This window comes from Mus caroli, unplaced genomic scaffold, assembly GCF_978045245.1.
Source record: "Mus caroli unplaced genomic scaffold, Mus_caroli_1 scaffold_1, whole genome shotgun sequence".
In the NCBI taxonomy this organism is placed as follows: Eukaryota; Metazoa; Chordata; class Mammalia; order Rodentia; family Muridae; genus Mus; species Mus caroli.
In genome coordinates this window covers 83,904,929-83,920,075 of record NW_028227256.1, presented here as the reverse complement: position 1 = coordinate 83,920,075, position 15,147 = coordinate 83,904,929, and the positions used below count along the sequence as shown (strand labels likewise).

General features: G+C 39.7%; 1 protein-coding gene across 8 annotated transcripts in view; it reads right to left on the bottom strand.

Moving 5' to 3' along the window:
* The window catches only part of Gigyf2 (GRB10 interacting GYF protein 2), a 129,393-nt gene that overhangs the window by 34,124 nt on the left and 80,122 nt on the right, over positions 1–15,147 (bottom strand). For 5 of the 8 annotated variants that reach the window (XR_015047339.1, XM_085839159.1, XM_021170952.3 and 2 more), the window contains 7 exons: positions 13,457–13,636; positions 10,101–10,318; positions 9,847–10,009; positions 9,579–9,767; positions 6,445–6,641; positions 5,437–5,596; positions 467–633 (listed from right to left, as the gene is read on the bottom strand). Coding sequence is in view for 7 of the 8 variants with exons in the window: in XM_085839159.1 (XP_085695285.1) it covers positions 467–633; positions 5,437–5,596; positions 6,445–6,641; positions 9,579–9,767; positions 9,847–10,009; positions 10,101–10,318; positions 13,457–13,636 (1,274 nt within the window). In the remaining variant the exon portion in view is untranslated. Of the gene's footprint in view, positions 1–466; positions 634–5,436; positions 5,597–6,444; positions 6,642–9,578; positions 9,768–9,846; positions 10,010–10,100; positions 10,319–12,226; positions 12,337–13,456; positions 13,637–15,147 lie in introns of those variants that run through there. The other 3 variants (XM_029478474.2, XM_021171080.3, XM_021171109.3) reach the window with 3 other exon arrangements.

Sequence of the window (15,147 nt, the reverse complement as noted above, 5' to 3'; positions counted from 1 at the left end):
TTTGACATGAGCTATGAAAGGGAGACAGTCAGACCATAAAGGACCTACAGGTTAGGTCAGGATAAGATATTGGTCTCATTCTTTATTGGTTAGAAAACCACCGACAGATTTTATACAGTATATATAGATGAATGCACAATAAGTTCTGAAAAGGTCATTAGTGTTCAGGATACAATTCTATTCAAAAATGCCCATTATCATTTCAATTTACTTCTATGAAACTACCAGGTTGGGTATGGTAGTTCATGCCTATGATCCCAGCAACTTAGGTAGAAGCAAGAGAACCACCACAAGTTTGAGGTCAACCTGGTCTGCAGAGCAAAATCCAGGCCAAAACCCTGTATCAAAGAAAAAGAAAGAGAAACTACCATTCTCCCTTCCTTCACTGCAACCCTGGTTGTCATTCAAAGAGAAACAAGTGCTCCTGTATCTGCTGTGAACCCCAGGCCCGTGGGAAGATACTCACCATATGAGGAGGGGGAGCTGGGCCTGGAGAGAAAGGAACCCTTCCCCACATTTTCATGATATCACCAAGGGGCTGGAAGCTTTCATCACACGCTCTCTTCACCAGCAAAGACATAGTAAAATAGCCCGCCTGAAACCATTCGGCCATCTCCTGATTGTTAAAGGGACCTAAACACAAGGGGAGTGAGAATGCTGTCAGGCTCAAAAATAAATATATTCCCTGAGTCTCGTGTTCATTCAAAACTTTATAGAATACCAGCTTACCTCAAAAAGTAACAAATAGATTTTCATTTTCAGCAAGTACCCTGCTCCTGAGTCTCACCCCCAAGCAAGCTCCAGCCTGACACGTCTCACATTTGTCACCAATGCTTTAATGACTATACGCAGAATAACTGTCTCACCCTCTGCAACAACTCACATCAGGAGCGTAAAATACACTGAAGAGCTGATAGCACGTGCTGGATATGATCACTAAATGCTCAGGGCTACATTTGTTATGTTCTGTTGGAGATTAATGATTTGTAAAAAGCAATCATCAACTGAACTAAGGCAAACTGCAATGCATGTACCTAACTAGACTAAATCTGGCCTTGAGAAAAAAAATAGCATTCTTTAGTTGAGTACTTTAAACATAAAAACTTACAGAACATAGACAAATTTTCAGTATTTTTTTAGCATTAAAATTTTTTTTTTAGATATGTTTTGCCTATAGGAATGTCTCTGTACCACCTGTGTGCCTGGTCACAGAGGCCAGAGTGGGTGTGGGGTCCCCAGAACCTGAGTTACAGATGGGTCTGACTATATAACTATGTAGATGCTGGGAGGAAGCCTGGGGCCTCTGGAAGTCATTTATCCAGTAATCCCATTTTTGTTTCTTCTTTCTTTCTTTTTTTTTTTTTTCTTTTGGTTTTTCTGGACAGGGTTGGTCTGTGTAATAGCCCTGGCTGTACTGAATTTGTTTTACAGACCAGGCTGGTCTCAAACTCACAGAGATCTACCATTTTCTGGCCTGTGCCTCCAGAGTGCTGGGATTAAAGGCATGCACAACCACAACTGATCCCCTCCAAATTATTAATTAAAATAAAACACCGCATCACCACAGAATATGTGTGTGCATGTGTGTATTGCACACATGCATATATATGCGCTGATGCACGCACACACTGTCTGTCTGTGTCTCTCTCTCACATACACACATACACATACACATACACACAACACACACACACACACACACCCCAGAATACTAACAGGAAAATCCCTAGCTTAGAAGCTAAAACCACTTCCAAATAATTTATGGCTAAAAGAATGTGTATGTCTCTGTGTGTACTTGTACACTCCACATACACTAAATAAACAATGATAAAGTTAAATTTACTCTTGGAATAAGATGCTTCATTCAACTTATAAGAAATTATCAGTAAGCTGACTATAATGGTGGGGAAGGATTACCAATATTTTATATGGTACATTACACATGGTGCAGAAATATGTACACCACCTTTTTTATCCTAAGGATGGGAGCTTACTCTGGTAGCACATATACTAAAAAAACTGGAATAGTATGGTCCCTACAGAAGGATGACACCCAAATCTGTGAAGCATTTTATATATCATATATGCAAAAGAGTTGATCTAAAAAACATTAGGAAGTAAAAAAGATGATACATGAGAAGTCAGTTAAAATGGTTACCACTGAGTCTGACAACTAACTTGAGAAAGATCCCTGGGAACCACAAAGTGAAGAGAATCAACACTTGCAAGTTGTCCTCTGACTTCCACACCATGTGTGCGCCTGCCCACCACCATCACACACACAGATGGTTCCCAGTTAAAACACTTATTGCTCTGGCAAAAGATGCAGGTTTGGGTTCCAGCATCATATGTCAGCTTACAAATACCTGATACACATGTACATATACACCCCCCCACACACACACACACACAATTTAAAATGGAAAAAAAAAAAAAAGTAAACACATGATCTGGGCCAGCAAGATGGCTCATTAAGTATGAGCACTTAAACCCAGTAACCCCAGTTCCACCCTTGGAACTCAAGGAAAGGTGGAAATGCAGAACCAATTCCATAGAATTGTCCTCTGGCTTCACACAACATGCAAATACATAAATAGTGATAATAAATAATAATCTTTAGAAACAAAAAAAGGACCTACCACCAGGTACACACAAACATGCCTAGTAGAATAATTGTGTCTGTTGGCTTTATTATTTCTAGCTACTTCGGAGGGCTGGGGCAGGGGTCTTCAGCCCAGAAGTGTGAAATCAGTGTAAGTAATACAAGATATCATCTCAGAAAGGGAGATGGAGGCTGAGAAAGGGAAAAACTCCTTTAGACATAAACACAGGTAAAGATGCAATCAGAACCAGATACCATAACAATCTAGGTTTGGGAGAAGACATCCATAATCCCAGCACCCTTGAGGCTAAGTCAGGAGAATTAAAGAGTTGGAGCTCACCATGGGTTAAACTCCCCCCACTCAAACAAACTGTACATACAATGGGATATCCCAACAACTACAAAATAAAACAAAAGTGAGCACGGATGTAGACAAATTAGAATCCTATATACCTTTGGCAAGAACATAAAATAGCACAGCAGCTATAGAGACAGTTACAAATATGATGAGACAGTTTCCATATGATAAAGAAGCAGGTGGGTCTGAGCATGTCTGTTGCAGGATATCTGATCACACTGTGAACCCGAAGATTGTGTTATTTACTGAAAAAACTGTTTCTAGTTGTGGTGTGGCTTAGCCCTCAGATTACACCTTTAATCCCTCTGGCTGGAATGTAAACACACCCTTAGTACACACAACTTTAATCCCAAACAATGAATGTAAAGTTAGTTTGCAGAAAGAAACACCCATGTTTGGAAGTGGTGTAGAACTGGGTGGCAGACAAACTGATTTGACAAAATAGGACAAAATGCCAAACTCTCAGGAGAAGAGAAAGAAGGGCTGGAGAAATGGCTCAGTGGGTAAGAGCAGTGACTGCTCTTCCGAAGGTCCTGAGTTCAAATCCCAGCAACCACATGGTGGCTCACAACAGAGAGTGAGGAGAGAGAGAGGGGAGAGAGAGAGAGAGAGAGAGAGAGAGGAGAGGAGAGGAGAGGAGAGGAGAGGAGAGGAGAGGAGAGGAGAGGAGAGGAGAGGAGAGGAGAGAGAGAGAGAGAGAGAGAGAGAGAGAGAGAGAGAGAGAGAGAAGAGAAAGAAGGCTACTCAAGAGCAGTGAAGAGAGAAAAAAAAGGAGAAAGAGGCACTTTCACTGTAAAGAGTTTTACAGAGGGGGGTTAAAGAGAGAATAAGCTAGACAGGCAAAAAGATAGAACAAGTCAGAGAAAGAAAAGGAGCCAGAAGATTAGAACAGAATGTCAATGTTTGAGGCCAAGCAGAGCAATTCAGTAAGAAACTGAGAAGATAGATTGAATCAATTAGAATGGAGAGGAGTTTTAGCCAGATCAGCTGAGTTGAGTGAGCCAACTAGAGAGGGGTGAGCTTATTCAATAGTCCAGAGGCTGAAAACACTCTAGGACTAGATTAGATTGTACAGAGGTTAGCAGATGGAAGTAAGCCTCAGAGATGACAAATCAGGAGACTAAAAGATACACATATCTATAGTGCTAGCATTCAGGAGGCTGAGACACAAGACACTGCTCAAAGTTCAAAATGGATGGAGATCCTGAGCCACAGTAAAGTATCATTACACACTTGCTAGAATGATTTAAAAAACAAAAACAATGAAACACAAAACCTATCATCATCAATTTCTGGTAAAGAGAAGCAATAACGTGCACATCGTCAGAGGGCATATAGAATGGTCAGACACTCTGGAAAGAAGTTCTAAAAACTAAAGATCCGACAGCCACTTGACCTAGTACTTGCACTCTTGGGCTTTATACTGAAAGAATGACATACTTTCACATACTGCCCATAAATGTTTACAGCAGTTTCATTTGTAGCAGTCAAAAAATTTGAAGCACTCAAATGTCCTTCATCAGAAGAATGGTTAAACATGCTATAACACACCAACATCGTCGAGTATGACTCAGCAGTACAAGGAAAGAAAGTAATTACATATGAAGCCACCTGGATGAATCTCGGGGATTATACTAAGTGGACAGAACCACCCAACCAAACATTGTAAACTGTGTGATCTATTTACATAACATTCCTAAAACGGTAAAACATAAAACTGTTAACAGATTGATGCTTACCACAGATAAAGAAGTGTGAAAGGAAATGTATGTTGCTATAAAAGGACAACAGTCCTGCTAAAATGCAAAAAACATCTAGTTAACCTACTTGGATGTCAATAATGAATAAGACCAGGCAGTGGTGCAGTAGGTAACTCCTGCAAAGTAGAGCAAGGCAGGGTAGGCTAAGAGAACTGGAAGTGGAAGACACTAACATGCTGGTGCCCTCACAATATATATTCCCTAAGTACTGTGCTAAAACTGACACTAATATACCAACAAACAACTCAGGAGTTAAACATTTTTAAAGCAGAAATGAATCTACACATGCTTTACAATTTCTCTCCTCTAATCTAGTTTATTCAAATCTTTTAAGGGATGCATTCGTAATACTATAGTCTTTTCTTAGTCATTTCAGTAATTCTTTGTTGTTTACAGCAAGCCTACTTCAGCAAATCATATCAGGCTCTCCAACACTTGCTGCTAGCACCTTCTGTTGGTGTGGATGTTGAAGCAGAGATGTGAGTGATGTACCAGCTCTTACCTAGCTGGGATGTATGGAGCTCAGGGAGTGCATAGAGCATTCTGCTGACCCCACTGCCATTTTAGCCATCACTCTACCTGTGTTTCTTTCCTAGGTTTCTTCTTTGTACTTATAGAGCAAGTCTGTTGACTCTGTTTTCCATTATGCACACAAACAGGAGGCTCTGAAAGGAGCACCAATACTTAAATATTTAAAGTACAAATGAACCACTGACCTTGGATCTCCCCCTGAGGGTCTTTGTAATACCACTTCTGCATTGCTTCGTGCATCAGTGGGATTGACACTCCTTTGGCTCGGTGCTCTTGCAGTTTTGATGTCAATCTTTCGTCATCTAGTGCACTGTCCTGGAGATAAGCCACCATCTTCTCAGCTTGCTAATAACAGAAGACAAAAGTATAATAGGAAACACATACTCCTGAATTAATATTATAAGGCTAATAACAATCACTATTTTTTGACTACTTGATTTATGAAAGGAACACAAACTGTTAACAACCTGATCCCATTTTATGGGAGAAAAATTATGAATAAAAGACCCAAAGTAAACCAACTAGATTGGACTACAAACTGGTACAGATCAAAGCCCAGGCTTGAAATAAGGTTTTAAAATATGATGTTGGCCCATTCTAGATTGTTTTCACAAACCTGCATGTTTGAGTAGAGATGTTAATAGAACAGAAGACTCAACTAATACAATTGTAAATAAGTTATTTGACAAGTTCCACTAAGATATAACTAACCTTTCCTTCTATGTTTCCTGTCTCTAACCATGCCACCCCAAGGAGAGAGGAATTATTCTGTGGAAAATCAACTCATCATTTACATGTGACGTTACACACAATTTTAGGGAAACACAGACATGAATAAGAATGTTAACATCCTGAAGTTTTTAACCATTGTCCCTGCTGTACTTAAGAAGCACAGAAGACACAGGGATCGTCCACAGCTGCTTGTGTTCACCATTTTTAGCATTCCATTAAGATCCAAAAAGAAAAGAAAGGAAAACAGCTGAGGGCAATCTCAAAAAAGCAAAACATAACCTGACATAATGACTACTACATAGCAGAAACTTAAAAGCATGAAATGATCTGAAAGACAATTACTCACACAAACATTAATACCAAACAATTTTTCCAGTACTTAAAATCTAGTGCATAAAACTTCCTCACTGGGTTATCCATGTAAGGGCTTGATAGAAGATATAAGAGAAACATGATTCTACCTGTTCCAAGTGTTTGAGGCCCTCTTCATCATCTGGCTCTGTGGAAACACTGCTCATACCAGGAGCTTCGACGGCTGCTGTCTCAACTGGCCGAGAGGCAGAACTAGGAGTAGGAACCGGAGGCGACAGGATGAGGAGAGGAGAGGCTGTGTCTGGAGGAAGCTGTGTGGAGGGTTGCTGGGAGGCAGGCACCGTTTCTAAAGGGAAAGAATGTAGAGTAATGAAAGTTCTTAGAAATCTGGAGACTTCTCACGGTTAACTCTACATTATTAAATTGAACAGTCATAGACACCAATCCTGAAGCTCCTTTCTATGGAGAAATGTAGTCTTTTTCCCTAGAATGACAGAAAAGTCCCTAAAGAGTCTTTCCATCTATGTCACTACAACATCTATCCAATCATTAGCAGCATCAGCCAGTTTAAGGGTTTTTTTTTTTTTTTAATTTTTTTAAGTATAGAGTTTATTTAGGGCATGGGGGAGGGGAGTTGAGGGAGTAGAGACAGAGAAGGGGGGGAGAGAAGTGGTCATGAACACATGAAGGGCTGAGGGGGGAGAAGAGAAGGAGAAGAGAGCAAGGGCAACAGGAGACTAGAGGAAGGGCTAATTTCTTTATAATGTCTCTAAATACTAAAAAACACTAAGATACTGAAAGCTTCTCATACACATGTCATCTCACCCAAACACTTATGGAAAACACCTGATAATCTTAAGTACCTATTTCAAATGCTAACTTAGTACATGTTTTAATTTGAAGAGTCTCAACAGTCCATGATATTTATAAGACTAGAAACTGTAAAAATAGTTTCTGCCTTGATTCCTTTTTTGGTTTGTTTGGTTTGTTTTTTTGTAACTGACTCTGTAGACCAGGTAGGCCCCAAACTCAGAGATCCACCTGTCTCTGCCTTCCAGTGCTGGGCTTAAAGGTGTGAGCCACCATGACCTGGCTTAAACATATTTTTAATTAATTTTTCTTTTTAAAATGTTATGTGCATTGGTGTTTTGACTGCATTCATGTCTGTGTGAGAGTGTTAAATCCCCTGGAACTGGAGTTATGGACAACTGTGGGTGCTGGGAATTGAGCCCAGGTCCTCTGGAAGAGCAGCCAGCCGGTGCTTAAACTACTGAGCTATTGCTCCACCCTCACCTTGGTTCCTAGTTCTAACCTCTCAGTATGTAGGCTCCTAAAGTAAGTGTGGAAAACCATGTAACTAAATCAAATTGAAGTTTCTCCTTTAAAGCCTCGATTGCTCAGTCCTAACAAGCCACTTCAAATGTTTGCTCCTCTTCAAGAGCTCCCTAACTTTTCTAAAGTTCAGTCTCTACAGGCTGCCTGTGTCACCACCACCTGCCTGCCCACTCTATGGAAAGGACCTCTCAAAGATCCCCAGTGACAGCAACCTGCCAGGTGCAACACCTTCCCCTTGCCGAGCTCCACAGCAGCTGATGTTCTCAAGCCGGAATGCTCTCCTCCCTGCACTCTACTTTGGGCTCTCTCTGGTTTCTCCCCTAAACTAAAAATCACCCAAGGTTCTCTTTCTTTTCCTCACCCCTACCAATTGTATGATTTTGTTATTATGCTCTATATTTTGTTTTTGAGGCAGTCTTACTCCTTACCCCCATGCTGGCCTCTAACTCTCCATCCTCCTGCCTCCACTTCCCAATTGCTAGGGTTCCTGTAGGCCTGAGACAAAGCTCGTTGGGTTTATTATCTCCCTGGTCCTAAACTACTCCCATTCAACTAGAGTCCCCTCACTTACAAGTTTTTTTCTAGTCAACTCTCATTCTTCTTCATGGTTCACAGCCAACGATCAAAACTGAATTTAATCATTCCTTCTCAAACGGACTCAACTGCCACTCGTTCTCAAGTACCTAATCTTCTGAACTCCTTTGGCTATCACTACCTCTCTTCCATCCTAATGTACTTAAAGACTGTCAATTTCTGACTAAAATCTCATCTGCCACTACCTCATTTTACATGGGCATTGCCTGCCTTATTGTGTCTACTCAGAAGTTCAGCAGGTTACAAGATACCATACACAGCTATCAAATCTAAGTTCCAACATTTTCTACCAATCTGCTTAGTACACGTAGTACCTATGTTTTATAAGGGTTGAAGGTGGCCCGAGGGAACTACAAGATGGCTTAGTGTTTTGTGGGTGCTAGCTAAATAAACTTAACAGTCTAAGCTCAATTTCTGGAACCTACATGGTAGAATGAAAAAAGTGATCCTTGGAAGCTAGCTTCTAATTTCTACCTGTAGGTACATTACAACCTTTTCTCAATGGACTCAGCTGTATCTATACCTCTAAATTCTACTTCCTATTTCAAGGTTTTCCTGAAACATCCCAAGGGTCTACTAATAGTAAGTCTTATTTACAACCGAACTAGGAGGGATTATAGAGAAGCATAACACAAAAAATAGGGCACAAATCAAGGCCTACAACATTTTCAGGATGGTGAGTCCATCGTGGGACTCACAAAGTGGCTCATGCTGAAACTGCAAAGGGGCCACTTGTGAGATCCCACCAAGTTCGGCAGGGTGTGTTACCAAGGGCAGACTATTATGGTGACTGAGTCCAACAGTCCTTCAACATTGTATTACAATGCAACTTTAACTCTTTTCAAGAATAATCACAGAAATATACAACAATGGTGCTTTTAAGGTGTATGAGCCATTCAAACAAATATAGTTAATATTAGAGAAGATCTGTAAAGCCTTGCTATCTAGCAAAGGTGATGAAGGGCTTCCCGACTGTCCCAAGTGCGCCTTCTGTTCCCTTGGGACAGTGGCATTTTGGTGTGAGCTTAAATATATGATACTAGAAGAAGGAAGGCAACTCCTGCTATGAGCTTCCAAACAATGATCCTGAACACATGTGTAAGTGTAGTTGAGACAGCTCTATTGCCTTAGGAAGTAAGGCTCTTATTCCTACTCCTGCAGATTTTAACCCTTTCCTCATCAATTTTGATCTGAAGACATGAGGAAAACATTTGCTTGCATTTTCTGGTACTGGTACCTATTCCAATGATTCATTTCCTGAAAACAGTTCCATGGTGTTAAGTAAAAGCAATCACACTAGTGACTACTGGTCTCAGAAAATCACACTTTAGTGTCCACTCTCACAAACACATACCATCCCCTCTGCTGGGGACCTTGGCTGAGAGACTATTTTCTGACCGATTCTCTTCTTCAGCCTTTTCAACTTGTTCAGCTTTAGGTTCATCTTTCCTCTCAAACTGTGTGGCTTCTTGAGGCTGATGATCTGAAGGGGTACCTGGTCTAGCAGATGACAATGACGTCTGAGGTACTTCCTCGCTAGCTTCTGGAACACAAAGTAATCATAAATGAATTCAGGAATGTTTTTGTTTAAGGTTGTGCAGGAAGACAAAAATGGCTCTCACCAGCCCCTGCTCTGTCTGTTTTCTCCCCCTCTCTTCGGTTTGTCTTATCCGGTTCTTTGGCCTCTTCGTTATGGCTGCTGTCAGATTCAGAGCGCTCCTCTCCCTCCTCCACAGGCCTAAAGTCCATTTCCTGCTCTTCAGGAATAGGTTCTTTCTGCACTTTCTGTAGCAAGGAAATAAAACCAAAGTTTATCAACATATTTGGTTTTGGTGTGAGGTCAGGGCTACCACGGTATTTAAAACAGTCTTCTTACTTTTAGAGAGAGGAATGCCCCAGAAGAGTCAAACGTGCCCATTTCTTCCTCAGCATCCTCTAAGCACCACTCCGGCAAGCTATCCCTGTCGTCATCTATGCTCCCACTGCCAGAGCGCACCCTTCGGTAACCACGCTCATCATCTCGGTCTCGAAAATCAAACTCAAACCTCCGACGGCGTTCCATGTGTTCCCGCCAGCCTGTAGAACGAGGGCCATCTGAGATGAGAAGGAAGACAGAAACCTTAGGAAAGGGTTATGACAGTATTGGAAAAAGAAAATCATAGGAAAAAAAAAAAAAGATGGCTATGAGTTGTAATGGTCAACTGGGTGAACTGAGCTCAGAGCACTCACTGTGATTAAGTGACGACAGTATTTACCTTCACGGTATTGTGGCATGTTACTAAGTTGAGCTTTACAAGATAAATTTGGAACAAAGCACACTAAAAGGATACTTAGAATAATTAGGCAATCGATGAGCACTGATTGTGTGACCTACTCGTACCCAAAGTGCACTCCCTGGCTGTTAAGTATGCTTTCTCTTTGGTAAGTATTCAAGCACTTCCTTTCTTTCCACAAAAGCATCACTCTATAAAGTATATCAGTCCCCTGTGTTAACTCACGTCAAACTTACTGTGCCTAATTACTAGTGCTGAGTTTTCACTTATAATTCTGATTATAAACAACAACAAAAAATTCATGAAATTACATGACTGATGGCGTATGATGTAAGAGGTTTTCTGTGGCAAAGCAGAGTGTTCAGTTCTGCACCCTCTGCTGCTTTCCCACAGGAGTAAGTTTCCTCCCTTCCACCTTCTTCCTCAGCTCTTACTTCTTCCTAACATCCCCAGGGGCATTCCTAAATCCACCCCAGCATACTATTTACCAAATCTACTTTCCCAACAGAAAAGGACTGCCCTGCTCATTTTTCAGAAGTACTCTTCTGAAAGGAAAAGGGAAGTTCTTGCTACATCTGCCCAACCCACATTTAAGAGTCATAAAAAGAAAAAATGGTTTTTAACCTATATGAGTTTTCTAGTTTTGACTCTTAGTCTGTTAAAAGATGCAAGAAAGAAATGAGGCCAAAGTGAAATGCTCTTATTCCTGAGGTCAAATTTGCTAAAACTATCAATCTTAAAAAAAAAAAAAAAATACTGTGGGAAACATTAAGATGCCAAATACAGACAAAAACATAGGATGTTCAAAAAGACAGCCCCTGATATGTAAAACATTTACTACCTACTGAGAACTCAGAATTTTACATACACATTGTTTAAATGTAAGCCTAGAGCCATCAAAAGAAGTCTTCATGATCAAATGTTGGATTCCACTGCTATCATATCTAAACAGTCTAAGTATGCACACAGATAGGAATCTATCCTTCTAGGCACTCAGCTCCTGTTTCCCTCTTACTGAGTTTCCTAAGTTCATCTCCCAGAGTGGAGGCTTCCCTGTTCTCTGAGCCCTATCTCTAGCTATATCCAGCTGTGAGCCCTGCTTTAGTAAAACTACATCCCATAAGTCATTTTACCAAGAGTTAGTAAAACCTTGCTCAGGAAACTAAATGTAGCAAGCGAGGCAGACAACTCATCACGGGTAACCTCAGCTTTATGGGCTTTTTGACCTAGAATAAAGTGAGGGTGTCTCATTGGATAAATCAGTCTAAAATATTGTATTTAAAATTTTTATTCCAATTCGAATAAAAGATTTACTATAACCTAAAAGGTAGATGTTAGCCTATCACACCTAAGTTATTAGACAAAACACGCCAGACTTAAAAGCAAAATGTATTCTTTAAAACAAACAAACAAACAGCACAAATGGCTGTTTGTTTGTTTGTTTGTTTGTTTTCTCTAGATCGATTTCATCTTTATCTCCTAAAGCATCTTTTAAAAATACATGGACGGGGGAGCAGGAATGGATTGTGAAGCTGACAGCAAAACTAATATGAAAGACAAAACTGAAGGAGAAAGATTTAGGAAAGATGAGGAAAACACCATGTGAAATTCTAAGCTGCTGGGAGTACAACAGCAGAAGATGGCACTAAAAGCTGATCTAACTCCCTTCAAGAGAATCAACATCACACACATGGACCCAGAAGCACCGGTCACCTTCCAAAACATTCACCTTGTTTGTTTCTGACTAGCTGGAATTTCTCTTCTCCCTCAGCCCAGATTCTGTCCATGCTTCACTGAATGCTTGTTGGGAACATAAGTCTACAACACTTCTCCTTACAGACAAGCTCAGCACAAGATGCTGCAACGCCTTGAAGAGAATTATGACGTGTAGTTGCCTAGATACAGACTAAGGAGAACTGCCTAGATCCTATGATATAAACAATGCCCACTCATGACAAAAAAATCTGCCTCCTAAGATGCATCTCTGAAGAACTGGTATAATCATCAGGTTTTTGGTTAATTGCATAATGCCTCTATCTACATACCTCTTGATAACAAACTAAAAACTTGCTACTGTATGTCGACTAGGTTAGAGGTTTGGCTAACAACTTGACTCTTAAAAGGGGAAAATACTTACATTGATTTATAGTACTCACTACCACCCACTACCAAGGTAAGCTTCTCTGGCAAATAGCTAATATTATGCTTCATAGGGCAGACACTTTTCTGTCTGTGTGACCCCACAACTCAAGCTGCAGACATCTGAACATCATGAGGATGGAAGCAGCAGGTCAGCGGAAAAGGAGCTTCACAAAGCATCAGTGTCTTCAATGATTGGCATAGCTAATGCCCAAGAATGGTTTGAAACATTGAGTCCAAAACAACTTAGAAATTTACTAATCATTACTATTCTTGTTCTCTTTTCTAAGGTCAAAAAGACAAAAGAATAAACTTGTGATTATTTGTGACCTGAGTTTAAAGTTTATTTTTCAAATAACCTCCCCCTCCCCCCAAAAACCCTCACATGTTTAAGTTGGGAAAATAAAAGAATAATCCTTTCTTGTTGAAGAAAAATACCTATGAGGACAACACACATATAATTATACATTTATACGTTTATTTTTTAAATGTCCTATTAAGTTTTAAAGAATGCTACAGATAGATTAAAAGATTAAGAGGTAGACAAACTGAATGAAATCTTCCCTCGTGTTGCAGATGCAGGCAGGTGCTTCCTATTAAACCCTACTATTTGCCCCAGGAAAATAGAAAAGTGATTTCAATCAACTGGAGAGATGTGTTGGAGAACTGTTCTGTTGAAATGTTTTTGTAGTAATAAGACTGGGCTGTGACAGGATAAATGATTTCTTTTTTAAAACTAGTTTCCTTTTCCATTAAATCCCATGCATTTTAGCAAGCTCTCATATCAGCCTCTCTGTGCTTTATACAACACAACTCTTACCAGGACTGTGAGGCCGCCATCTCTCTCCATCCCTTCTTGATCCAGCTAACCGCCAACCTCCATCTTCATCTTCTCCATTCTGTTCCTCTCTAAAGATTCGCCAGTTTTCACTTTCTGACCGTATAAACTCATGCTTTCTCCCCACAGACGTTGGTCCACTTTCCTCAAAATTTGGTCTCCCTATAAACAAGATAAGAAAATATGGTAAGAAGCACTTACAAGTGAAGATTTTGAAAAAACAAGTAATACTTCAAATCAAACTCCCACTCTATCTGTTCCTTTCAATGTTCAAAACATATTAACTGACTATATATATACAAATATTACACATTTCTTATAACTGAATGGTCAAAGATTGGAAAATTCATTTTTTTAAACAAAAATAGTTATGAGCAACTTTAAAGGCATACAAGAGCTAGAGATGCGGCTTACAGGTTAGAGCACTTGCTGCTCTTGCAGAGAATCCTAGTTCTGCTGCCAAACCCATACAGCAGCTCAAAACCCTCTTCTGATCAATGAGGGCACCAGGCATGCATGTGATGCACATACATACACATAAAATAAAAAAATAAATCCTTTACCCAAAAAGTCATATAATTAATATTCAACCAGTCTTCATTCTACATAAGAACTCCAAGAGACTCCCAGAACTAAAAAGAACCATCATTAGTTTCTTATAAAATCTTCCCAAAACTGCCCATGCGTACACTTGAATATGTACATATAACTACTACACACATATGCCCTGCAGATGTTATACTGTTTTGAACTATTACTATTTTCAGACAATGGCACGTCTTGCCAATCTTTCCCTATCAGTATATACCTTTTTAAAATGACATTTTTTATTATATGACTACCTTATTTAACCAACTAGCATGTATGACTTTCCAAATTGTGTAATGTATATTATGTGACTACCTTAATTTATTTAACCAATTAACATGAATTACTCTCCCAAATCGTGGAATGTTTACATTTCAATCAACCATTTATTAAAAAAAATGGAAATTCAAAAGTGAAAGCTGTGCATTGTAAAGTTGCATTTACCAAGCAATATAGGAATATGAAAAATTGAATTTTGGACAGAATTCAAAGCTATCTTGTCTAAAAATGTCTTAAGAGCTATATAACTGGTTTGAAAAATTGTAGGCAAAGAAAAACAAAGTGGCACTTTATGTGTTAACATATAACTCCTAACATCGTAGCAAATCTCACTATTAGATAAAAATGAAGAACACTGATACTCTCAGTCTACAACAGTTACAGCTACATGTTCTCTTGGTGACAAATCATTTCAATTAAACCATAATAATAGTTTTAAAGGAAAAGAAAAGATTCTCATGAGGAAAACCTTGTTTGTAGTTATATTACATATTATATATACTAAGATTTAACATACTGTTTGTCCACCCAGTTTTTAGAATGTTAGAAGGTATCATCCTAACTAAATAATAAAATACCTTAGGATCAGAGTGGCTAGATGGCTCAGTGGATAAAGGCATTTCTTATCAAACCTGACAACCTGAGTTTGACTCCGTAGACCCAAATGGTAGAAAAGCAGAGAAAGGACTTCCACAAGTTGTCATCTGACTTCCACACGCATGCACCCTACTAAAGACACACACACACACACACACACAGAGGGGGTGGGGGTTTGGGGTTGAAAGACAAAAACAACAAACAGACCT